This window comes from Leucoraja erinacea, chromosome 22, assembly GCF_028641065.1.
Source record: "Leucoraja erinacea ecotype New England chromosome 22, Leri_hhj_1, whole genome shotgun sequence".
NCBI classification, from domain to species: domain Eukaryota; kingdom Metazoa; phylum Chordata; class Chondrichthyes; order Rajiformes; family Rajidae; genus Leucoraja; species Leucoraja erinaceus.
The window spans coordinates 32563360-32590434 of NC_073398.1; the positions used below are offsets into that span (position 1 = coordinate 32563360).

A 27075-nucleotide genomic window follows, 5' to 3' on the forward strand; every position below is an offset into this window, starting at 1 on the left:
TCTGTCTCCACTGACTAAAGTTCGGCCCACCGAGTCCGCGCCGACCAGCGATCTCCGTACATAAGCACGATCCTACACACTAGGGGCAATTTACACTTTACAGAAGCCAATTAACCTACAAACCTGTCCGTTTTTGGAGTGTGGGAGGAAACCGGAGCACCCGGAGAAAACCCACGCAGGTCACGGGAAGAACGTACAAACTCCGTACGGACAGCATCCGTAGACAGGAACGAACCCGGGTCTCTGGCGCTGTAATGGGCCTGTCCCACTTAGGCAACTCTTCAGGTGACTGCCAGGGACTAGTTTTAATGGAATTCACCTACGAGAGCAAAAATTGTCGCCACTGTCCCGAAAAATGTTCAACATGCTGAAAATTTTGCGGCAGTCGCCTGTAGTCGCCCTGAAAAATCGCCTAAGTGGGACAGGCCCATAAGGCAGCAACTCTAACGCTGCGGAAAGTCTGAATATCAACAATGGATGGGGTACATCTGGTAGTTTCCTCTGAATGTGTACGTCACTGGAGGCTGGTTGAGACTGATCCAAGGCTGCAGTCAAAGACGCCAACACATTGTTCTCCTGAAATGGTGGCAAGGGACCAAACATTGAAGCCGAGTCTTTCAAGAGTGTAGTTAGGAACTGCGTTTACACAGGGTAGTCATCTCTTCCCCCGCAACGGCAAATGATAACTTTAAATCAGAGGTAGACAAAAATGCTGGGGAAACTCAGCGGGTGAGGCAGCGTCTATGGAGCGAAGGAATAGGTGACGTTTCGGGTCGAGACTCTTCTTCAGTCTGAAGCCGGGACATCCCGTATTTTGGGCTAAATTGGTTTGTCCCATACGGGACCGCCCTTGTCCCGTATTTGACGGGTCGAGAGGACAGTCGGGACGGAGAGCCGCGTCCGGCCCCCGCCTCACCCGTCCCGATGTAGTGCAGCCCATGGAGTGCAGCAGCAGCAGCAGCAGCAGCAGCGCCTCGCCCGTGGCCCCGTCGGTTGGCAGCCCGGCCAGCTGTCCGACATTCGGACCTTCGCTTACCACCGACACCACCACCGCCCCTCCTTCTCACGGCCGATCGTCGGTTCATGAGTTGGACGGGGCGCGCGACGTCGACCTGGGCCAAAACACCTCAGCTGGCCCGCTGGCTGGGCTTTGTGTGCAGTCCAGCACCCGGGCCAACTCATCATTCACCCACCCAGCCACGGCCGAGTTGGTCAACGAATTGCCGTCGGGAATTTGTCCCTTATTTTGACCGTTTGTCCCTTATTTAGGAGCGATAGTTAGATAGTTAGCGACCTTAGTACTACATCACCTTGTCTCTCAGACTTAAATCAGAGCTTGGATTTGGAGGCGCATTGTGCACTTCCAGAAGTGGGTGGCACTGTGGCACAGCAGTAGAGATGCTGCCTCATAGCACCAATGTCCTGGGTTCGATCCTGCCTAAGGGCACTGTCTGTACGGAGTTTGTACATTCTCCCTGTGACTGTGTGGGTTTTCTACGGGTGCTCAGGTTTCCTCCCATACTCCAAAATCGTACAGGGAAGTTGTAGGCTAATTAGCTTGGATAAAATTAGAGTCATAGTATCATAAAGCATGGAATCAGACCCTTCAGCCCAACTTCCCAACATCGACCAACATGTCCCATCTACACCAATCCCACCTGCCTGCGTTTGACCCATGTCCCTCTAAACCTGTCCTATCAATGTACCTGTCGAAAAGCTTCTGAAACATAGCAAAGGTCCCTACCTCAACTATCTCCTCCAGCTCCATATACCCACCACCCTTTTTGTGAAAAAAGGTACACCCCAGGTCCCTATTACATCTTCCCCCCCCCTCACCTTAATTCTATATCCTCCAGTTCTTGATTCCCTTACTCTGGCCAAGAGTCTTTGTGCGTCTACCCGATCTATTCATCTCATGCACAAATTATACACATATAAATTGTCCCCAGTGTGTTGGATAGTGCCAGTGTACAGGGTGATCACTGGTCGGCGTGGACTCGATGGGCCGAAGGGCCTGTTTCTGTGCTCTACCTGTAAAGCAGAATGCCATCCTAGGAGAGGTGAAACATTGCTAGGCCCACCATTTTACTGTTTGATTTTTTTCCCCCTCTGTTACTCTGGTAATTAAATAAATGTAACTGTGTAAGAATAAGGGGTAGTCCGTTTAGGACTGAGATGAGGAAAAACCTCTTCACCCAGAGAGTTGTGGATCTGTGGAATTCACTGCCACAGAAGGCAGTGGAGGCCAATTCACTGGATGTTTTCAAGAGAGAGTTAGGTTTAGCTCTTAGGGTTAACGGAATCAAGGGATATGAGGGAAAAGCAGGAACGGGGTACTGAGTTGGATGATCAGCCATGATCATATTGAATGGCGGTGCTGGCTTGAAAAGCAGAATGGCCTACTCCTGCACCTATTTTCTGTGTTTCTATCTATCATATTGAATGGCGGTGCTGGCTCGAAGGGCCGAATGCTGCATCATTTTTCTATGTTTCTATGTGAATACTTCAGTTGTTAGAAGTGATAATGATAACTCACTCAGAAACTTTTCGACAGGTACATTGAAAGGACAGGTTTGGAGGGGTATGGGTCAAATGCGGGCAGGAATAGATTGGTGCAGATGGGACATGTTGGCTGATGTGGGTAAGTTGGGCTGAAGGGGGCCTGTTTCCATGCCGCAACCGTGACATTTATTGAAACATAGTAAACAGGTGCAGGACGAGGCCATTCGGCCCTTCGAGCCAGCACCGCCATTCATCGTGATCATGGCTGATCGTCCCCTATCAATAACCCTTGAGGTGGAAGGAGAGTTGGTTTGAAGGAGCAGGTTATATTGAGCATTAAATCCAAGAAGGAACATGTCAAGAAATGTGAGGACAAAAAAAAAAAAACCCCACAACCATCACAAAGATTAAACAACTGTAAACGACACACCAATGAGAACGAAAGTAAATTAGCTTTCGACAACAATTCCCCGCTCAAAGCGAGCTGGTCGAAACAAAACACAGCAAAAAAAACAAATTAAAACACGTTTAACCTTTGGTCTCTGTGCAGGGCACAGTTGACTTCAGCATCTGCTTAGCCATCAAGTTAAGTACCACAGCCATCACTGAGCAATCAATGAAGTTAATCTTATTTTTAATGAGTGTAACAAGTTGTTAGTTGAGCAGTTTTACGTGCTATGATCTATAAGACCTGCGGTTAAACAGTGTTTGAAGACGTGCAGATTATTATAAAGCTGTAATTTACAGAACGTTACCCTCTCCCGACACATTCCACACTATTTGAAGCTGCAGTATACCTTGGCGGGACTCATACTACTTTGGGCAATAGCTTTGGCTTTTGTAAAATCAAATAAATGGGGTCATATTTGAGTTCTGCATTGTTGCCGATCTCTTTCCATTCCCTCCACGATCTCTTCTCTCCGAGTCTCTGTCTGAAGTGTTGCCTCTTACTAATGAGAGGAGGCATTCACGGCCCAGACTCCCTCTGCACAAGGTCCCTGTGGCCTTGTGGTCTCTTATTCCATCGCCTGTCCTCACTCCCAAAATGACAGCAAAATGCACTTCAAAATGCCTTTTAATGCGCTTTCAACATCGCATGTGCTGGACTCTCTGGTGCATGGTTGCAAGTTGCTGGCCTTCCTGAGGTATCTGAGAGGCTTCTCCAAAATATCAATGGGCTCGTTGGGGGATGAATACGAACCCATCAGATCAACTGCAAAGGTATTTTTTTAATATTGCTCATGAATGTCAATTTGTAGTTTGGGGTTGAGTTGGTTCAGATGGCGAGAGCCTTGTTCTATCTTTCTCATTTCCGTCCTAGCTTTGGCTTGTAGTGTTAGCACTGAAAGCAGCATTGTCGATGGCACTGACGGGGACCATTCAGCCCCCGGTGAATCTGCTAGCTATTGACACTCCCGGCCTCTGGTGGACTCCTCCCTTTCCATTCCCACACCATCCAAATTCCCACTCCAGCCCTGGAGCCCTGTGTAGATTCCTCGAGAAATGATCTTCGACACCATGACCACTTAAGAGTCATATGGCGTGGAAACAGGCCACTCGGCCCAACTTGCCCATCATGCCCCACCTACACTAGTCCCACCTACCTGCATTTGCCCAATATCCCTCTAAACCTACCCGTCCAAATGTGTAATAATACCTGCCTTAACTACCTTCTCTGGCATCTTGTTCCATATGGAAGAATAATCTTCTTAGTCAGGGAATATCAAACACTTCAGTCTGAAGAAGGGTCGCGATGTGAAACATCACCTATCCATGGTCTCCAGAGATGATTTGAGGTCCTCCAGCACTTTGTGTCTTTTTTAGTAACGCAATATCTGCAGTTCACACGTTCACAAGTTATAGGAGTAGGAGTAGAATTAGGCCTTTCGGCCCATCACGTCTACTCTGCCATTCGATCATGCCTTATCTCTTGCCTCCTAATCCCATGTGCCTGCCTTCTCCTCATAACCCTTGACACCTGGCTGATCAAGAATTCGTCTACCTCTGCCGTAATAAACATCCACTGACTTGTGTCTACATCAAGTTGCTTCAGAAAGAACTGCAGATGCTGGAAAAATCGAAGGTAGACAAAAACGCTGGAGAAACTCAGCGGGTGAGGCAGCGTCTATGGAGCGAAGGAATAGGCGACATTTTGGGTCGAGACCCTTCTTCAGTCTGAAGAAGGGTCTCGACCCGAAACGTCGCCTATTCCTTCGCCTCATCGATGCTGCCTCACCCGCCGAGTTTCTCCAGCGTTTTTGTCTACCTTGTGTCTACACGAAGCGTTGCCCGTTTTTTGTGTTCTTGTGCAGACTTTGTTCCTTTCGGGCCAATCTTGACTTCTCGACTGATGAATTGGGACAGTAGCTGAGAGGAGGTTGGGAGATCCTTTGAGGAAAGAGAAAGATTTCGAATGTGAATGCAGAAACTCAAACTTTTGGGATGAAAAGCCAATGCATTCTCAAATCGGAGACTCGGACCGAGTTGGCCGTGTCGGGGAATGACGTGGTGGTGCGGCCCGTATACTGCAGCTTCCCAACAATCCACAATATTCACAAAGAAACGAGTAAAGGGGAGACATTACAGTACCTCCATGGTTTGAGACTGGTGCATGGATTTGATTGTATTCTGTGCCATTGCCCTGGTAGAAAACGTGACAAATGCACAGCCTGTGGTCAAGGGGGACAGGGGAGCAGGAGAGACAAAAAAAAACAACAAGACAAAAGGATTGGACGCTTGTTAAACCAACACAACTTCCACGAAAGATCGGCCACAGGACGACACTGTTCTCAGTAGTACATAAAAATACAACAGCTTTTTAAAAACATTTTTTTTTTTTTTCCATTTTCACTGACGATTTTGTTTTAAAAAAAAAAAGCAGAGCAAGCCATGCCTTTCCCTTGCCTTGCTACTGGCCTGTCAAGCCCTGAAGCCTCTTGGTTAATGCGCTCTCACAAGATAAAGGAAAGTAGGTCAACGTACCATTTCACATACACAGCTGCTGCACTCTAAAGACCACATAAAACTCACTCTGCCATTCAGCTGTGTGGCCGTGCACATGTATCGCAGGGGATCCAGTGATCCTGGCACCGCTTAAACGGCACGGTGGCGCGGCCGTGAAGTTGCTGCCTCGCAGCGCCAGAGACCCGGGGTCGATCCTGACTACGGGTGCTGTCTGTACGGAGTTTGCACGTTCTCCCCGTGGGTTTTCTCCGAGATCTTCGGTTTCCTCCCCACAATCCAAAGACGTGCAGGTTTGTAGGTTTTAACTGGCTTTGTATAAATGTAAAATTGTGCCGTGTGTGTGTGTGTGTGTGTGTGAGTGTGTGTGCATGCATGCGTGCGTGTGTGTGTGTATATGTGTGTGTGTGTGTCTGTATATGTGTGTGTGTGTGTGTGTGTGTGTGTGAGTGTGTGTGTGTGTGTGTGTGTGTGTGTGTGTGTGTGTGTGTGTGTGTGTGTGTGTGTGTGTGTGTGTGTGTGTGTTTGTGTGTGTGTGTGTGTGTGTGTGTGTGTGTGTCTGTGTGTGTGTGTGTGTGTGTGTGTGTGTGTGTGTGTGTGTGTGTGTGTGTGTGTGTGTGTGTGTGTGTGTGTGTGTGTGTGTGTGTGTGTGTGTGTGTGTGTGTGTGTGTGTGTGTGTGTGTGTGTGTGTGTATGTGTGTGTGTGTGTGTGTGTGTGTGTGTGTGTGTGTGTGTGTGTGTGTGTGTGTGTGTGTGTGTGTGTGTGTGTGTGTGTGTGTGTGTGTGTGTGTGTGTGTGTGTGTGTGTGTGTGTGTGTGTGTGTGTGTGTGTGTGTAGGATAGTGTTAATGAGCGGGGATTGCTGCTCGGTGCAAATTCTCTGGGCTGAAGGGCCTGTTTTCGCGCTGTGTCTCTCAACTAAACTAACTTAACACATGTATTTGTTCCTCCATCTAGACTGTTACCCCTCGTGGTGGGGGGGGGGGGGCACAGTGGGGCAGCGGGTAGATCCGCTGCTCATAGCTCCAGAGACCCAGGGTTCGATCCTGACCTCGGGCGCTGTCTGTGTGGAGTTTGCACCTTCTCCCAATAACCTGCGTGGGTTTCCTCCAGTCTTCACCCACGTCCCAATTGTAGGTTAATTGGCCCCCTGTAAAATTGCCCATTGGTGTGTAGGGAGTGGATGAGAAAGTGGGATAACGCAGAACTAGTGTTAACGGGTTATCGATGGCCGGCACGGGCTCGGTGGGCCGAAGGGCCTGTTTCCATGCTGTACCTTTCAATCAATCAATCCAATCGATTTGGAGCGGGCTGGCGGGGTTTAAAGCAAGGAGGAATTTTCAGGCTGCTTATTTGATTTCAGGGGCAAAACTAAGATGTTTCTCTGCACCTTGAATTTAAATAATAATAAACAAGACATTGAATGTTAATCCAAATCACCCCTTGCTTTCATCAGCTTTTTGCAATTAACATGTCTTTAATGTTTGAAATGACACATTCATCTTGGCGGCACGGTGGCGCAGCGGTAGAGTCGCTGCCTCACAAGCACTTGCAGTGCCGGAGACCCGGGTTCGATCCCGACTACGGGTGCTGTCTGTACGGAGTTTATACGTTCTCCCCGTGACCTGCGTGGGTTTTCTCCGAGATCTTTGGTTTCCTCCCCACACTCCAAAGACGCACAGGTTTGTAGGTTAATTGGCTTGGTATAAATGTGTAAACTTGTCCCCAGTGTGTGTAGGATAGTGTTAATGTGCGGGGATCGCTGGACGGCGCGGTGTCGGTGGGCCGCGGGGCTTGTTTCCGGCGCTCCGTATCTCTAAACTGAACCAAACTAAGGGATTGGACACGCTAGAGGCAGGAAACATGTACCCGATGTTGGGGGAGTCCATAACCAGGGGCCACAGTTTAAGAAAAAGGGGTAAGCCATTTAGAACGGAGACGAGGAAACACTTTTTCTCACAGAGAGTTGTGAGTCTGTGGAATTCTCTGTCTCAGAGGATGGTGGAGGCCGGTTCTCTGGATGCTTTCGAGAGAGAGTTACATAGGGCTCTTAAAGATAGCGGAGTCAGGGGATAAGGCAGGAATGGGGTACTGATTGGGGATGATCAGCCATGTTCACATTAAATGGCGGTGCTGGCTCGAAGGGCCGAATGGCCTACTCCTGCACCTATTGTCTATTGTCTAAACTAAAACATTCTCCTAGGAGGTGCAGGAGGATTAGACCATTGATGAAAGGCTATGGTGACAAAATTGAGTTTGTATCATGTGCACCTTTACACAAGAAAGCACAGCCTCCCATTCTCAATGGGAGAATCCTGTAAACTTGGTTGACAGCAAAATCAGGCTGGAAGATTTCACAAAGGAACTCAGTCAAATCTTTGGGGAAATTAGTGAGCCAATTTAACAGTTTCCATCGCACTAGTCTTTCCTGTTGTGCAACTAACGTGCAAAAATGCAGTTATGCTGTAAATCATTGTTCCAATCAGTGACCCATTTAGCAGACGCGCTGTGTTGTGGCTGGTATATTTCAATGCTTCATTTTTTAATCTCTCCATAAAACATAGGTGAAAATTTGTGCCATTCGGCCCATCGAGTCTACTCTGCCATTCGATCATGGCTGCTCTATTTTCCCTTTCAACCCCATTCTCCAGACTTCTCCCCGTAACCTTTGACGACCTTACTAATAATCAAGAACCTATCAATCCCTGCCTTAAAAATACCCAATGACTTGGCCTCCACCGCCAACTGTGGCAATAGATTCCACACATTCGCCACCCTCTGGCTCAAGAAATTCTTCCTCATCTCCATTTTGAAGGTAAGTCCTTTAATTCTGAGGCTGTGCCCTCTGGTTCTGGACTCTCCCATTACTGGAAACATCCTGTACATGTCCACTCTATCTAGGCCTTCTATTATCCGGTAGGTTTCAATGAGAACCCCCTTTCTCATCCTTCTAAAGTCTCTTTTGTTTGCTTAGTTTAGGTTAATTTAGAGATACAGCGCGGAAACAAGGCCCTACGGCCCACCGAGTCCGTACTGACCAGTGATCCCTACACATTAATACGACCCTACACACACTAGACACATTTTTACATTTATACGTTTACACCATGTCAATTAACCACAAACCTCTATTTCTTTGCAGTGTGAGTGGAAACAGAAGATCTCGGAGAAAACCCACTGGGAGAGCGTACAAACTCCGTACAGACAGCACCCGTAGTCGGGATGGGACCCCGGTCTCTGGCGCTGTGAGGCAGCAACTCTACCGCTGCGCCACTGTGCCGCGCTTGCTCTCTTTCCCTTTCTCCCAAAATTGAAGAGAAATTACACGCATTTAAATCTCTCATGCTCACTAATGACTGACTTCCTGCTGACTTCCCAATCTGTACGTATTTGCAGTCTACTCTTCCTTATCCCTCCAAGGTCTTGCCTCTCCCTATCCCCGTAGCCTCTTCCCCTACAAGCCCCTCGGGGATATGTCCTCCTAAAAATTCCTTCATGCTGGTTGAACCCAAATGTAGTTGCTTCACCCTTGGAGGAGGGGGGGGGGGGGGGGGGGGGCTGCTCTCATTTTCTAAACCCCCTAAACCTCCCCCTCTCTCCATCTTCAAGTTGCTCTCAAGACCCATATCTTCCCACGTGCTCTTGTATAAATGGCGGCCTAACGTAGTGTGACAGTGCTCCAAGTGCCTACCGTAAGGGGCCTGTCCCACTTACGAATTTTTTTTCGGTGACTTGCCGGAGCCCGTCATAGCCGCAGCGGATTGCCGAAAATGTTCATCGTGTTGAAAATCCAGCGGCGATCAGAAAAAGGCTCGACTCTTTGGGCGACTACTCACCACCAAACAGGCGTCGCCACCCCGTGACATGTCGCCCGCTGTATTTTCAACAGGTTGATATTTTTGGCAACCCGCTGCGACTATGACGGGTGCCGGCAAGGGCCGAAAAAAATCAGGCCCTTAAAGGTGCTGTGTATATGTAACACCTGTGTTACCCCCATGCCTCATTACTAATTTAGAGGGTCAGGGTCTGGAGAACACGGATAAGTGACGTTTCAGGTCGGGACCTTTCTTCAGACTGTCCATCTCGCTTGGTTCAATGGGAATGAGGCGTTTCGGTGGGGGCAAGGGACACAACATACAGTGTGGGATTAAGTTTAATTTTAACCCATTTGTTCATAGAGGAATAGATTGATACAGTGTGGAAACAGGCCCTTCGGCCCAACTTGCCCAACATCTCCCAGCTACACTAGTCCCACCTGCCTGCATTTGACCCATAATATCCCTCCAAACCTGTCCTATTCATGTACCTGTCTAAATGTTTCTTAAACGTTGCGATAGCCCCCCAGCCTCAACTACCTCCTCTGGCAGCTCGTTCCATCCACCCACCGCTCTTTGTGTGAACAAGTTACCCCTCAGATTCCTATGTTTAAGAAAGAACTGCAGATGCTGGGAAAATCGACGGTGGACAAAAATGTTGGAGAAACCCAGCAGGATGAGGCAGCATCTATGGACAGATTCCTCACAGGTCTCCGTCACGGAGAAGCTGAGAAGACGAGCTGCACCACTGTACCGCCTTCAATGACAGCGGCCTCCTTGAAGACTGGAGCTTCACATCCCGCTCAACTGCTGCACAGCTGGAAAGGGGCGGCAGGGTGGCGCGGCGGTAGATTTGCTGCCTCATAGCGCCAGAGACGCGGGTTCCTTCCCCACCACGGGCGCAGTCTGTACCGAGTTTGTACGCTCACCGCGTGAGTTTTCTCCGCGGTCTTCGGTTTCCTCCCACACTCCAAGGACGTGCAGGTTTGTAGGCTAATTAGCTTGGTGTAATTGTAAATTGTCCCCCCCCCCGTGTGTGTGTGTGTGTGTGTAGGATAGTGTTGAGGAGTGTTGAGGAGCGGAATTAGGCCATTCGGCCCATCTACTCTACTCCGCTATTCAATCATGGCTGATCTATCTCTCCCTCCCAACCCTATTCTCCTGCCTTCTCCCCATAATCCCTGACACCCGTACTAATTGCAACTTAATATAACCTGTACTTAATAGACAATAGACAATAGGTGCAGGAAGTAGGCCACCTGGCCATTCGAGCCAGCACCGCCATTCAATGTGATCATGGCTGATCATCCGCAATCAGTACCCCGTTCCTGCCTTCTCCCCATATCCCCTGACTCCGCTATCTTTAAGAGCCCTATCTAGCTCTCTCTTGAAAGCATCTAGAGAACCTTCCTCCACCGCCCTCTGAGGCAGAGAAATCCACAAAAAGTGTTTCCTCGTCTCCGTTCTAAATGGCTTACTCCTTTTTCTTAATGCGCGGGGATCACAGGTCGGTGCGGACTCGGTGGGCCGAAGGGCCTGTTTCCGCCCTGTATCCCTAAACTACACTGAGGAGAGAGAGGTGGAAGGCTTTAATAATGGAGAGGGTCTGTGCAGTCTTGCAGACGCACAGTTTCCAGCTGCCTTGGCTTCTGAAACTATCCTGTGACCTAATTAGGGGACGTGATGACAAGGCAAATGACAGGCCCTGGTTGCTTTTGACAGACAAAGTACCGTGCGAAATGTCACGGGGAGCGCTGTTCTCGGCTGCAGCCACAGCTTTTGAGGAATGCACGTTGCTCCATCTGAAGGAAGGAGCCATATCACCATGGAAACAGGCGATGGGGAAGGGTTGTTCTGTTGTGGGCCCGCTCTCTGCGGATGCCACTTTACAGAGTGAGAAAAGCAATGAAAAGCCACACTCAGTCTGATTTTAATTGGGCATTAGAAAATGACTGATGTCAACTGATAGCTCCCTCACCACAGAGGGTTCGTGGATTCATAAGTTCATACGAGATAAGAGCAGAATGAGGCCATTCGGCCCATCCAGTCGACTCCGCCATTCAATCATGGCTGATCTATCTTCCCCTCTCAACCCCAGTCTCCTGCCTTCTCCCTATAACTCATGATGCCCTCACTAATCAAGAATCTAATTTATAACGGAGGCGAGGAAACACTTTTTGAGTGGTGAGTCTGTGGAATTCTCTGCTCCAAAAAACGTACAGGTGTGTAGGTTATAAATGTAAAAGTTGTTCCTAGTGGGTGTAGGATAGTGTTAGTGTGCTCACCCGGTGGGCTGTTTCCACGCTGTATCTACAAACCTAACTCTAAACCACTCTGGGCGAAAGATGTATTGATAATGTTGCATTTGGAATGGAGGCTGGAAGGTCCTGTTTCAGTGGTGGTGACATATACGGTCCCGATTATCACCAGGGAGAAGGAGACAGGCTGGGTAGCTTTCACACTTGCCTCGACTCAAACCGTCTGGTCCCCGGAGAATTCTGCATTCTTCTATCTGCCCGAACGTCGAGAACATCACTCTGATGTCGTTCTCGTTGCATTTTTTTGAAACCATCCCGATGAACAACTTTCGGTCCTCCACAGCTGGAGGGAAAAGAAGCACACAAACAAATGGGAAGCGGGTTAGTCGAGTTTCGTTCATTTCTCACGGGTACCACCGAGGTACAGCGAAGAGCTTTTGTTGTGCGCTAACCAGTCAACGGAAATACAACACATGATTACAATCGTACGTATATACGTTCATAAGTGATAGGAGCAGAATTAGGCCGTTTGGCCCATCAAGTCCACTCTGCCGTTCACTCGCGGCTGATCTGTCTCTCCCACCAAACCCCATTCTCCTGCCTTCCCCCCATAACCTCTGACACCCGTACTAATTAAGAATCTATCTATCTATCTCCGCCTTAAAAAATTCCACAGATTCATCACCTTCTGACTAAAGAAATTCCTCGTCATCTCCCTCCTAAAGGAACGTCCTTTTACTTACTTACTTACTTACTTACTTTTTTATTAGACTCAAGGTCCAGATAATAGACAAGACATTACATAGAATAAATTACTTATAAAAGCACGGCAAATTACATACAAAAGCACAATACATGGTATAAGATCAAGATTGAAAAAAAACAGTGTTCTCCAATGAGACAACCCTACCGATGTCTCCACAGATGGGATTGGTAGCGTGTAGTGCTAAACTATGTTTGATAAGGCCAAGATGATTTCATTTTCAGAGTCATTAATTGGCTAAATTAATTTATACATCAGATTCTTTAAGACAGTTTGTAAAATATTGACTCCTGCAGCCACAACCATTTCACTTGCACTACGCCATCTATGTCTCTTAAGTAATATTCTCATGGCAACATTATAAGCTACTTTAAGTCTCTTAAAGCATGCTTTTCTGTAGTTTGACCACAGGTGTGCAGTATAGAGTGGTGTGCAATATGCTCTGAACAGAGCCATCTTCACTCCATCTGTACACGCACTAAACTTGCGTAAGGGAATGTTTGCTTGTGCATACAGCAAACGGCGTTGCCCATAAATATCCTCATCATCTGTCATTTGTTCTGTAATAAAGTGTCCAAGATATTTAACCTCATTACAGACACTAAGATTATTATCAGACAATCAGGAAATTTTAGAAATTTATCCTCTTGGGTTCTACAGATCATAACAGCACTCTTACCAGCATTATATTTGATATCATGTTCCACACCATACACGGAACATATTGTAAAGAACAGCAGGAGACCAGCGCTAGATGGACTAAAGACCACAAGATGATCTGCATACATATGTTTCATTAGAGTATTACCAATCATGCATCCAGCATTACAGGCTTTCAATTGCTTGGACATATCATCAATAAAGAGATTAAAAAGAACTGGGGACAAAATTCCCTCTTGTCTAACACCAAATGTGGCTGAGACTGAATAGCCCCAATTTACTTGTATATAGTCTGGTGGGCATACCCGTAAGCCAGAATTCTCACAATGTGTTTAGGCACCCCTCTTTGGCTCAATTTAACAAACAACTTTCTATGATTAACCAGTTTATACCTCTATATTAGTTTACAATTTCCTTTAAGGCACATATACACGTCAGTGCCATGTTTAGCATTAAAACTAGGTATGTTACAAAACCTACCTGAATCGCCATTGGGAATCTGCCCTCAGCCATGTCGGCGATTTTGGCGCTGTTTGGAGGGGGCGGGTTTAAAACGCGATTTTTACTAGGCTGTACTAATCGCACATGTTCAGCCTAGTAAATCATTAACGAAAAATCGCTGCAAGACCCGGTCGCAAAAGGTATTATTAGTTTTATAGGCCTCGATAATATAGTTATGATAATTTTAAAATTACTGTTTAATTCCGCAATCTCTCGCAGCCCCAGGGTTTTATAAAGCAAACAATTAAAGGTATGTACCTTATTTTTACATTAAATGGGGCATGTATATAACCCTATATATCAAATTATCTATAACGAATAGCTCATTTTGGGCTTTTTATATCCCGCAGTATTTTTCTCGGCATTTGAGGGCACTAATCCAGCGCTATGTCAACATTCTAAACCAGCGCGCGTTCACATGAACCCACTAGAAAGCCGATTTAAATGGGCATTTATTTACAGCAATTGAACACTAAATTCCTTCCATTTGGCCTATAAATTAATGTAAATTAGATATAAAAATCATGTTATATTGTGAATTATTTGTGAATAATCTTTGGACACATAGGCTATTTAAAAATGTTAATCTTTCCTTAAGAAATGGGCGTTTGATTATCCAAGATCACAGCTTTTTTGTAATATCCATTGAAAATCAATAGGGAACAAGATGCTAATTTCCGAGTATGAAAATGGTCATAACTTTTTTAATACTTGAGATATGAAAGTGAATTTGGTGTCAAATTAAACTTATTGTTATGCTTTATCTGATGGGATAAATTGCAGACTTGATTTTTTTAATCTCAAAATTTTGTAACATTGCTATTAAAACCAAACTGGTTATCTGTAGAGTTAACAAACACATTTAATCTACCTAGCAGAATTATTTCTAGGACATTTAGAAACATAGAAATTCGGGGCAGGAGTAGGCCATTCGGCCCTTCGAGCCTGCACCGCCATTCAATAAGATCATGGCTGATCATCCAACTCAGTATCCTGTACCTGCCTTCTCTCCATACCCCTTGATCCCTTCAGCCACAAGGACCACATCTAACTCCCTCTTAAATATAGCCAATGAACTGTGGCCTCAACTACCTTCTGAGGCAGAGAGTTCCAGAGATTCACATTTTGGCAGTATGCTGGCTAAAACTATGGGCCTGTAATCATTGAGGCTGCCTACTTTACCAGCTTTGTCCTTAATGACCGGCACTAACAGAACAGACAACATTGAGTCTGGTAACAAGCCATGAATCACAAAGCCAGTAGAGGAGAGGAACTGTCCACATACTGGCATATTTAAGATGCTCAGCAGATCTTAAGGTCCTGTCCCACTTTTTCGGCAACTTGCCGTCACCCGACATAGTCGCAGCAGGCCTCCGAAAATGTTCAACATGCTGAAAATCCAGCGGCGACCAGAAAAAGGTGCGACTCTTTGGGCAACTACTCACCACCAAACAGGAGTCACCGGGCCTTTGACACCAAACTCTGACCACAACACAAGTCACGGTGGCACAGCAGTGGAGTTGCTGCCTTACAGCACTAACAGCGTTTGCAACGCCGGAGACCTGAGTTCGATCCTGACTAAGGGTGCAGTTTGTACGTTCTCCCCGTGACCACTTGGTTTTTCTCCGAGATCTTCGGTTTCCTCCCACTCTAAAGACATTCAGGTTTGTAGCTTAATTGCCTTGGTAGGAATGTCAAATTGTTGCTACTGTGTGTAAGATAGTGTTGGTGTGCGGGGATTGCTGGTTGGCACTGACACGGTGGGCCGAAGGGCCTGTTTCCACTAGTTCTCTAAACTAAACTAAAAAGGCAATTACGAAAGGTTGTGAATAATGTCCTTCCAACTGACTGCACAAATTGACTTTACAATAACTAAGAATTTATGAGTTAATATTTCTGCTGTCGCACAGGGTCAATTTCTACCATACCACCCTGCAAAGCTTAAGTGGTTAATAAAGTTGTCACATTTCACGACTTCAAGCATCCAATAAAAGTGAAATCAAATTTAATGTAAATTCCACCATTTAAAGGCACGTGTTATGTGATTCAGCTGCGAGAAAGAGCGCGATTGGTTTTTCTTCAACCCTGTTGCTACACGGCACCAAAGGAGGCTCCCAGAATAGTTTAGCTTAGGCACAAAACGCTGAGAGTTTGAAGAAGGGTCTCGACCCGAAACGTCACCTATTCCTTCTCTCCAGAGATGCTGCCTGACCCGCTGAGCTACTCCAGCATTTGGCGTCTATCTTCGGTGTAAATCAGCATCTGCAGTTCCTTCCTACATATCGTTTAGTTTAGTTTAGATATACAGCAGGGAAACAGGCCCTTCGGCCCACCGAGCCTGTGCCGATCAGCGATCACCCCGTACACTAGTTCAAACCTACCCACCAGGGACAATTTACAGAAGCCAATTAACCTACAAAAGCTGGAGGAAGGAACTGCAGATGCTGGTTAAGATAGACACAACATACTGGAGGAATGGGTGACGTTTCTGGTCGGGTCTCGATACGTTAGACGATAATGCCGGCAGTCGCCGAAAAAATCGCCACGTGGGACAGGCCCTTTAGAATGACATCACTGTCCCGCTGAGTTACTCCAGCATTTTGTGTCTATCTTCGATTGAAACCAGCATCTGCAGTTCTTTCCTACACCATAACATATAATTTATTGTATATTTATTCATGTTGCTGCCTGTAAAGCTGCAGAGAGTAACTATGGCATGGATCACATGTTTCAGATGACATGTCAACACCCTTGACCTCTTGACTGGAGATATCTCCCGGGTTCACATGGACATCATGCAGAGAATTACTTCTTAAAATAAATCATCAGCTATCACAACCACCTGAGGATCTCCAAATTGACTGATCATGGCAATTGTGAAACATGTGCATAATTATATGTGCAGTTCCGAATGCAGCTATTTATTAAGGTGACTGCTAAGAATCTAACCATATCTCATCAGTAGGTTCAAAACTGTCTAAAACTTCAATGTGTAAAGTACAATTTACATTAAGCAGCAGCGGTGGAGCAGTGGTAGAGTTGCTGCCTTACAGCGCTTGCAGGTTCGATCCCGACTACAGGTGCTGTCTGTACGGGGAGAAAGCACAAACTCCGTACAGACAGCACCCGGGTCTCTGGCGATGTGAGGCGGCAACTCTACCGCTGCGCCAGAGTCCCGCCGGTTTTGAATGGCCCCTCTCAGTGCCAGGGCTGTCTGCGATTCTGCGGTTGCCAACTCAATCAGCCACAAAGACGACAGTAGTCTTGTTGTCCTCCCTTTCACGGGCCTTGACGGATGCAGCCTGCTTTCCCTTCAAAAGGATGGAAAATGTCACTTATCTCTTCACTGTATCCTTTGTTTCCAATCTGCAGTATAAAAACTGGCTTCGACTCTGATAAGTAATCAGTCTCTGAAGAAACAGCAGCTAAATTGTCTCATTTAATTAACCAGCTTCCTGTTTCTTAATGTCAGCATATGGCATATAATTACCATCTCAAAATTTATAAGCCTACTCGTTACGAATTTTTATGACAGCTTAATCTTTAATTGGTATTACACCAAAACAATGTATTTTTTCTCGCATTAATTTGCTTTCGTATACTGCAATATTTTCCGTCAAACAATTTAAAGAGCATTGTTTCAAAGACCACAGTGTTCGCTCTGAAAACAGCTCACGATAGAAGACAGACATGGTGGTGTCTGCTGCTCTTGGGCCTTTTGGCGATGTAGTGACTGACATCTTTTGACAGGCGAGATGTAAAATTAGAAGACTCATCAGCCCCATGCAATGCCTCACAAGGTCAAGGAAACGCAATTACTCCCGAGATGAATCAATTAGCCCGAGTTACGACTCGACTGCCCTTCTTTGTTACAAGATGGATGGGGGAGTTCTCGAAACACCATCGAAAGGCTCATCTTCGAGAATCAGAAACCATTCAAATGGAGCAGCTGGGCTTGTATGCTCTGGAATTTGGAAGGACGAGAGGCTATCTTATTAAAAACATCTAAGATTATTAAGGGTTTAAGAAGGAACTGCAGATGCTGGAAAATCGAAGGTAGACAAAAAAGCTGGAGAAACTCAGCGGGTGCGGCAGCATCTATGGAGCGAAGGAAGAAGGCAAAGTTTCGCGTCTGAAGAAGGGTTTCGGCCCGAAACGTTGCCTTTTTCCTTCGCTCCATAGATGCTGCTGCACCCGCTGAGTTTCTCAAGATTATTAAGGGTTTGGACACGCTAGAGGCAGGAAACATGTTCCCGATGTTGGGGGAGTCCAGAACCAGGGGCCACAGTTTAAGAATAAGGGGTAAGTCATTTAGAACAAAGATGAGGAGACACTTTTTCACACTGAGAATTTGTGAGTCTGTGGAAATCTCTGCCTCAGAGGGCGGCTCGCTAGATGCTTTGAAGAGAGAGCTAGATAGGGCTCTTAATGATTGTGGAGTCAGGGGATATGGGGAGAAGGCAGGAACGGGGTACTGATTGGGGTGATCAGCTATGATCACATTGAATGGCGGTCCTGGCTCGAAGGGCCTACTCCTGCACCTACTGCCTATTGTCTATTGACCGAAATATCTCGACTGGCACCTACACTGGGATCGGCACACCAATGTATACCTATGAGCACCCAATGGCAAGGCTGGTCCTAGGTTAAGCAGGTTAGGTCTCCAGCTGATCTACCTTTGGTCTCGCCGATGTACACCTTGAACGACGGACACAGTAGATGAGGTTGGAGGAGGTGCAAGTCAACAAGTGAGGTGCAAGTAAGGCAACCTTTCTCTCGCGAGAATTTTATCAACCATTTGAATGAAATGTTACTATGGACTTCATTGTAAAATTTCCATTCATTACAAGCGCACAAGGCCTGGGTAGAGTGGATGTGGAGAGGATGTTTCCACTACAGAGAAATGTGAGGCGTTGAATTTTGGGAAGTCTAACGGGGGCAGGACCTACACAGTGAATGGGGACTGTTGTAGAGCAAAGAGATCTAGGAGCACAGGTGCATGGTTCCTTGAAGGTGGAGTCGCAGATATATCGGGTGGCCAAAAATACTTTTAGCACGTTGTCCTTCAACAGTCAGAGTATTGAGTCTAGAAGTTGGGAGGTCATGTTGCAGTTGCACAAGACATTGGTGAGGCCGCAGTTAGAGTATTGTGTTCAGTTCTGGGCACCATGCTATAGGAGAGACGTTGTCAAGCTGGACAGGGTACAGAGAAGATTTACGGGGATGTCGCCAGGACGAGAGGGTCTGAGCTATATGGAGAGGTTGAGTATGCTGGGACTCTATTCCTTGGAGCGCAGGAGGATGAGGGGTGATCTTATGGAGGTGTATAAGATCATGAGAGGAATAGATCGGGTAGATGCACAGAGTCTCTTGCCCAGAGTAGAGGAATCGAGGACCAGTGGACATTGGTTTAAGGTGAAGAGGAAAAGATTTAAGAGAAACTTGAGGCCTTATTGTCTAATGGCCTAATTCTGCTCCTATGACTCTGCCCCTTATGACATTATGATTCCTGACACATTTTATTTGGGTGTCAACGGCATGGAGATTTAAGTCTGACTGTGTCCCCCTGTAGATAGACAAAAAAAAACTGGAGTAACTCAGTGGGTCAGGTAGTATCTTTGGAGAAAAGGAATAGGGCAGCACGGTGGCCCAGAGGTAGAGGTACTGCATTACAGCGCCAGAGACCCTGGTTCGATCCTGACTAAGAGTGCTGTCTGTACGGAGTTTGTGCGTTCTCCTCGTGACCTGCGTGGGTTTTCTCCAAGACTTCGTTGTCCTCCCACACTCCAAACGTGCAGGTTTGTAGGATAATTGACGATATGAATGTAAAAATTGTCCCTAGTGTGTGTAGAGCAATGGTAATGTGCGGGGATACTTTTAGGAAGGAGACGAGGAGAAATGTATTTAGTCTGAGGGTGGTGAATCTGTGGAATTCTTTGCCACAGAAAGCTGTTTGAGGCCAAATCAATGGATATTTTTAAGGCTGAGATAGATAGATTCGGGTGTCAAAGGTTATGGGGAGAAGGCAGGAGAATGGGGTTAGGAGGGAGAGATAGATTAGCCACGATTGAATGGCAGAAGGGACTAGATGGTCCAAATGGCCGAATTCTGATCTAATCACCTATGACCTTCCTGAGTGCATTATGTCCCAAAAGGAACAGTCTGATGTAGATACCAGCACAAGAACACAAAAACAGGCAGGGCTCGATATAGCCACAAGTCAGTGGATATGTTAAACTCAGCGATATACAAATTCTTGATTAGAACGGGTGTCAAGGGATATGGGGAAAAGACAGGAAAATGGGATTAGGAGGCAGAGATCAGCCACGATTGAATGGCGGAGTGGACTTGATGGTCCGAATCAAAGATCCTATAGCGGAGCAAGATAGACCACTCCTGCTAAATGCAATGGGCTGACGTGTAGTACGCAACGGAGCGGAACGTGAGCATTTTTTTCGTCCATTTCAGTAACCCGACCCGACCCGACCCGACTCGCAGTGTAATCAACGTTGCGGGGGAACAGTTTGTGTTAATAAAGTTAAATTCTGAAAATGAGGGGAAGATTTTTACCAAAGAACTTTTATTTTTACGAGGATGTTTCCGTAACCGGCTTCCGTCTCCGCACTAGTATCTTTGCTCCACTACGGGATCTTTGGTGCGGAGACGGAAGCCGGTTACGGAAATGGGGCCGAAAATTACCCATGAATCTGCCCATGACCGAACTACGTCTTTTTTGTCGAGTGGACTATCTTGCTCGCTACAGGATCTTTGGTCCGAATGACCTAATTCTACTCCTATCACTTATGACCTTATGGATCGCAGGTCAGTTCGGACTCGGTGGGCCAAAGGGCCTCTTTCCGCGCTGTATCTCTAAACCTAAAAAAAACAAAAGGTGACGTGTCGGGCCGAGACCCTTCCTCTCCCTGCGACTCTGTACAGTCAATGACCCACCGACCGTCAGCTATTCTCTTGTCAGACGACCACTGATCTGTTTTGAAACCGTACCACCCTTGTCAGCCCTTCGGGAATTGCTTTGAGAGGCGACGAAAATAAACTCAACAGCCATGAAAGTCCCAGATCCCGGCAGTCGGCGCACACACGCTTTGCTTACCATTTGATTTTTCACTGTCAGCAGGTTTCATCTGAATAGGGTGATGCATCTGAAATGAGAGGGAGAGAGAGAGAAATGAATTTATATTCCGAAAACACAAAGCACAATGAGTGCACCATCCCGACACGGTTTGGGAATATTCCCAGCTGAGTACTGCTGCAAAATAGCATCAGTTCCCCATTATTTAAAACCACTGTGCCGTGAAAGGACGAAGGTTCAAATAAAAATGAACATTTTTTTTGTTGAAAAAAAAATGCAATTCCCCTTCATAATGCTGTGCTTATCTGCCTCACATTACTTGTGAGGGCTGGCATTCAAATTACTCCCCAGCAGCGGCTTTGATCAGCCTTGCCACATTTACGGGATGACTATCGTCGATGCAGCGCTGTGCGCGACGCTGCAAACACAGGCGCTAGTCGCTGGTCCATTTCTGATCTCACCCGATTTTTGTATTGAGAACCAGGATTATGTGGAACCACACGGATTAAGGGGACAGGAACATGACTCAGAGAAACTTTGGGGTAACTGTTTCCACACAAAGTGTGGTGGGTGTATGGAACGAGGCAGCTGAGGCTGGGACTCCCAACGTTGGACAGGTACATGGATAGGACAGGTTTGGAGGCTTATGGACCTAACGCAGGCAGGTGGGTCTAGTGCAGCTGGGACCTGTTGGCCAGTGAGGGCAAGTTGGGCCGAAGGGCCTGTTTCCACAATGTCTCCCTCTAATGACTATGACTTTATGACTCTATGAGTTAATTCCGCACAATTTCTACAACAAACTCTAGCAAAAGACTCTGCACAGAGTATTTTATCCAGAGAAGGGGAATCAAGCGGTTGATCTATCTCTCCCTCCTAACCCTATTCTCCTGCCTTCTCCCCATAACCTCTGACACCCGTACTAATCAAGAATCTATCTATCTCTGACAAAAATATCCATTGACTTGGCCTCCACAGCCGGCTGTTACAAAGAATTCCACAGATTCACCACCCTCTGAATGAAGAAATTCCTCCTCATCTCCTTCCTAAAGGACCATCCTTTAATTCTGTGGTTATGGCCTCTAGTCCTAGACTCTCCCACTAGTGGAAACATCCTCCCCACCCGCTGATCAAAAACCATCAAGAGGTACAAAAGTGTGATTCACCTCCAGATTCAGGGACAGTTTCTTCCCAGCTGTTATCAGGCAACTGAACCATCCTACCAACAACTTGAGCGCGGTCCTGATCTACTATCTACCTCATTCGAGACCCTCGGACTCTGCTTATGCGTTGGAAGACACTGCAGATGCTGGTTTAGACCAAAGATAGACACAAAATACTGGAGTCACTCAGCGGGTCAGGCAGCATCTCTGGAGAGAAGGAATGGGTGACGTTTCGGGTCGAGACCCTTCTACAGACTCGGACTATCTTTGATCGGAATCTACGGGACTTTATCTTGCATTAAACATTATTCATGTTATTCCCTTTAACATGCATTTGTACATCGTGGACGGCTCGATTCAAAGTCAAAGTCAAAGTAGCCTTTATTGTCATTCAGACCTTGCGGTCTGAACAAAATTCCGTTGCCTTGCAGTCCTACATAGAGTAAAAATGACAAAAACACCCAATAAACACAAATTAACATCCACCACAGTGAGTGAGTTCACCAGGCACCTCCTCACTGTGGTGGAAGGCAAAAGTCTTAAGTCTTTGTCTCTTCCCTTCTTATTCTCCCTCTGCGCCGAGGCGATCCAGGCTTCCGATGTTGTGACCCCGCCGGGGTGATGGTAAGTAATGTCAGTCCCGCGGCTGAATCCGAGCTCCGCGAACGGGCCGGTTCAACTCCGCGGCCCGGGGTGGTCGAAGCTGCCGCCCTCCAGTCCAGCGGACGCAGCTGTTGCCGCGGGAGCTCCGGAGAACAGGTCACCAACCTGTGACCTGTGAACTCCCGACGATGTCGTCCCCTGGGCCCGCGGCCGAAATTCCGAGGTCGGGTTGCCGCTGCCCCAGCTCCGAGGCCGCCAGCTCCGCGCATGCGGAGACGGAGACGGGGGATACAACAAGAGAAGTCGCATCCCCCCCGAAGGAAGAGACCAAAAACACGTTTCTCCCCCCCACCCACACACATACACAACCTAATAAACCAAAAATTACCTAAAACGGGACAAAAGAACACCAAAAAAAATAAAAAAAAACAGACGGACAGCAGGCGAGCCGCAGCCGCTAAGGCAGCGCCGCCATCTTGATAACTATGTAATCATGTGTTGTCCTTCCACTGACTGGCTAGCACTCAACAAAGGCTTTCCACTGTACCTTGGTACACATGACAATAAACTAAACTGAAACTGCGACTCCATAACTCTCTGCCCAATCAATGTCGCTATTATACAATGGGACATCGCTGGGTAGAACTAACTGACATTTGAATACTCTTCTGTTTGGACAGACAATATTTCAAGATCATTTGCCTTTGATTTCACATTCCCAGCAGTTAAATGTATGTATCTCGCCACCTCTATTATTAATATATTGAACTGGTTGACTCCAAGGCAAGATCAAGGTGATGCTGGAAGAATATAAAACAATTGTGTTGCCATTTGGTTGCAAAAGCAAACACTTCTATTAGATTCAGTATTGAACTAAAACTATTCTGCACCTCATACACAATTGTTTCACTGTTGTGAATAATAGGCAATAAATCTAAGAAAGAAAATGTGTGAACTGGCCACCTCGATAAATCAGTTTACAAAAACCCCACAGAAAATCAATATTTGAGCGCAGACACTAAACACCAGTCACTTTGTCACGAGTGGATAAAGTTAATGGCTGGCAGTGGCTCACAAAGGAAGCAGAAGGTGGAAGGAGAGTGCTATTAACTGGGCATTAATATTAAATTGCCCAGACTTGCAAACCATTCCAACTTTGGGGCCGGAGTCCACTTTCCCTGCTTGTAGCTCAGTTCTCCCAAGAGCATGTTCTTTTATCTATCCCACCCTCTTCCGAAGGAAAAGGCTCCTTTCACAAGGGTGCCAGGACAAACCAGGTCGAGATGAGAGACAGAGGCATTGAAAAAAGTCAAGTCATATCGGTAGAAAAAGCCGAGTCTTGATGCGCCAACTCACGAGAGGTCTCTCCTGTGATGAAATATGCTGGGCAGCTTCACTCTTAAAGAATCAGAGATACAGTGATACAGCATGGAAAAATGGCCCTTCGGCCCAACTTGCCCACAATATGTCCAGGCGACACTAGTCCCACCGGTTTGTCTGGTAGATGGAGCTGCAGCCTCACAGCACACGAGACGCAGGTTCGATCCTGACCTCGGGTGCTGTCGGTGCAGAGTTTGCACCTACTCCCTGGGTTTTCTCCGGGTGCTCCGGTTTCCATCCACGTCATAAGGACTTGCAGGTTTGTGGGTTAATGGGGCCCACTGTCAAATTGTCCTTAGTATGCAGGGAGTGGACGCAAACGTGCGATAACAGAACTGATCGATAGTAATGTGGACTCGGTGGGCCAAAGGGTCTGTTTCCATGCTGTATCTCTAATCTAAACGAAACTAATTTATCCCAAGTTGCTTTGTACCTTAATCATTGCAATAGTATCTGCCTCAACTACTTCTTCCGGCAGCTCATTCCATGCACCCACCATCAGTAAGGAGAACATCACCAAATGGATTGTCAGAAAGACCCACCCGTTGACTAAATGTTTAAGAAGGAGCTGCGGATGCTGGAAAATCGAAGGTTGACACAAAATGCTGGAGTAACTCAGCGGGTGAGGCAGCATCTATGGAGAGAAGGAATTGGCGACGTTTTGGGTCGAGACCCTTCGCTTTCCCTCTCCATTCCCTCCTCTTCCCAGTTCCCCCACTAGTCTTACTGAGATAGAGCTCTAGGGGCTAGTGGAATCAAGGGATATGGGGAGAAGGCAGGCAAGGGTTACTGATTGGGGACAATCAGCCATGATCACAATGAATGGCGGTGCTGGTTCGAAGGGCCGAATGGCCTCCTCCTGCACCTTTCTATGTTTCTATGTCTCCCCCTTCTTTCCTTGTCCCGCCCCCTCCCCTGACATCAGTCTGAAGAAGGGTCTCGACCCGAAACATCACCAATTCTTTCTCTCCAGAGATGCTGCCTCACCCGCTGAGTTACTCCAGCATTTTGTGTCTACCTACTTGTTGACTAATACCTTTCAATGAAATCTGCCATGGTGACCCAGTCCAGCCCTAGTTACAACCGACAACCTAGCGGTGTGAATATTGATTCCTCTAACTTAAAGTAACCCTCACATTTCCTCTCTCTCCCCCCTCCCCCCCCACCCTAGTCTTCCTACTAGTTTCACTGTCGTCCTATTGACTTTCACTGTCTGTATCCACTCGTTATCACCTTCTCCACGGCCAACAATGGACCATTGTGGGCTCTACCTTTCTCTAATCATCCTTGCTGGCTTTGACTTGTCCTTTTGTGTGCCTTTCTGACTCTCGCCCTGATGAAGGGTCTCGGCCCGAAAACTCCTTCTCTCCAGAGATGCTGCCTGGCCCGCTGAGTTACTCCAGCGTTTTGTGTCTAGCGGCTGCCCTCTGAAGTGGGGAGAGTAATTAGGCAGGCCGGCCGGCCTTGCGAGCAAAGTCAACATCGCCATGAATAATTAAAATAAGCATTTGGCAGTCGATGCATTGGGAACTCGCTGCACAGAGGTGGTAGGTGAATGTAGTGAGCAGCGCCTCTTTAAAATTAAATTGACATTCCTGTTTCACTGTTAGGCACAAATTCCTTCTGTTCATCCTTTACAATGGCATGCCCTTGAAGAAATAATCCGACAGAACTTAAAAGGTTCTATTCAGTGAAGGAAACATGCAGACAAAAGAGAAATGTTCCCTTGAAAAATGGGACAAGGATAAGCAACAATATATATGGCAGCACGGTGGCACAGCAGTAGAGTCGCTGCCTCACAGCGCCAGAGACCCGGGTTCGATCCTGACCAGGGGTGCTGTCTGTACGGAGTTTGTAGGTTCTCCCCGTGACCTGCGTGGGATCTTCTCAGAGATCATCGGTTTCCTCCCACACTCCAAAGACGTACAGGTTTAAGAATAAGGGGTAAGCCGTTTAGAACGGAGACGAGGAAACACTTTTTCTCACCGAGAGTGGTGAGCCTGTGGAATTCCCTGCCTCAGAGAGCGGTGGAGGCCGGTTCTCTGGATACTTTCAAGAGAGAGCTAGATAGGGCTCTTAAAGATAGCGGAGTCAGGGGATATGGGGAGAAGGCAGGAACGGGGTACTGTTTGGGGGTGATCAGCCATGATCACATTGAAAATGGCGGAGCTGGCTCGAAGGGCCGAATGGCCTACTCCTGCACCTATTGTCTATTGTTTGTAGGTTAATTGGCTTGGTATGAATATACAAATGGAAAATTGTCCCTAATGTGTGGAGGACAGTGTCAGTGTGCGGGGGTTGGGGCTGTTTTCACTCTGTATCTCTAAACTAAACTAAACTAAATATGGGTCTGGGTTGAGGTTGGAGGCTTGGGAGGGCAGGGAGCCGGAAGCAATGAAGCCAGTGATAGTGTTTGAGATCATGGCCTAGTGCTCAAAGATCTTATAGCGAAGCAAGATAGGTTACTCCTGCTAAATGCAATGGACTGACATGTAGTACGCTATGGAGGGGATCATGGGCATTTTCCACGCCCATTTTAGCAACCTGAGCCTACCTAACCCGACCCGACTCGCACTGTAATCAATGTTGCGGGGCAACAGTTTGTGTGGGTCAGATTCATAAATCTGTCAGTTCAAACTTCTTGTCAAGAATAAAATTTGATTCTGGTAATTGTCTTTTTTAATGTTTTTTAAATCATTTCTTTTTAAATGGCTCACAAACAGTGTTTGAGTTGATTTTGTAGTAACCGGAACCGACCCGACTCGCAGGGTGATTGACAGGGGGGGGACTTTTTGTGCGTGATATAGGGTTAGATTCATAATTCTGTTAGTTCATAATTCTGTTGATTCTTGTTAAGGAATAAAATGTTTATAAACACACATACATGAAAATTATATAAATGTATATAACACACACAATTATATTTCTTCTAATCCAATAATGAACTTTATTTCAGACTAGACAAGGAAATTAAATAAGAAACATTGTCTTGGAGCACTCTCTCTCCTCGCTGCCCCGGACCCCGCACTCTCTCTCCCCGCACTCTCTCTCCCCGCTGCCCCGGGCCCCACACTCCCTCTCCCTGCTGCCCCAGACCCCACACTCCCTCTCCCCGCTGCCCCGGACCCCGCACTCTCTCTCCCCGCTGCCCCGGGCCTTGCACTCCTTCTCCTCGCCGCGGATCCAATCTTTGGCCGGAAGCAAGAAGGCGGGAGCAAGAAAGCGGAGCAAGATGGCGGAGTCAGGTTGCTAAAATGTGTCCTATAATCACCCATGAAACCGCCCATGAGCGTACCTCACGTTTGCGTGAGAGTAATCCATCTTGCTTCGCTATAAGATCTTTGCTAGTGCTTGTCTGTGGTGTCATGGCCCAAGGATAAGTA

The 27075-nt window shown here is 46.9% G+C and overlaps 1 protein-coding gene across 5 annotated transcripts in view; it reads right to left on the minus strand.

Annotated features, from left to right (window-relative positions):
- Positions 1 to 27075, minus strand: part of celf2 (cugbp, Elav-like family member 2) — a 559937-nt gene that overhangs the window by 48942 nt on the left and 483920 nt on the right. For all 5 annotated transcript variants that reach the window (XM_055653430.1, XM_055653427.1, XM_055653429.1 and 2 more), the window contains 3 exons: positions 20571 to 20619; positions 11744 to 11878; positions 5092 to 5171 (listed from right to left, as the gene is read on the minus strand). In XM_055653430.1, coding sequence (XP_055509405.1) covers positions 5092 to 5171; positions 11744 to 11878; positions 20571 to 20619 — 264 coding nt within the window. The remainder of the gene's footprint in view (positions 1 to 5091; positions 5172 to 11743; positions 11879 to 20570; positions 20620 to 27075) is intronic.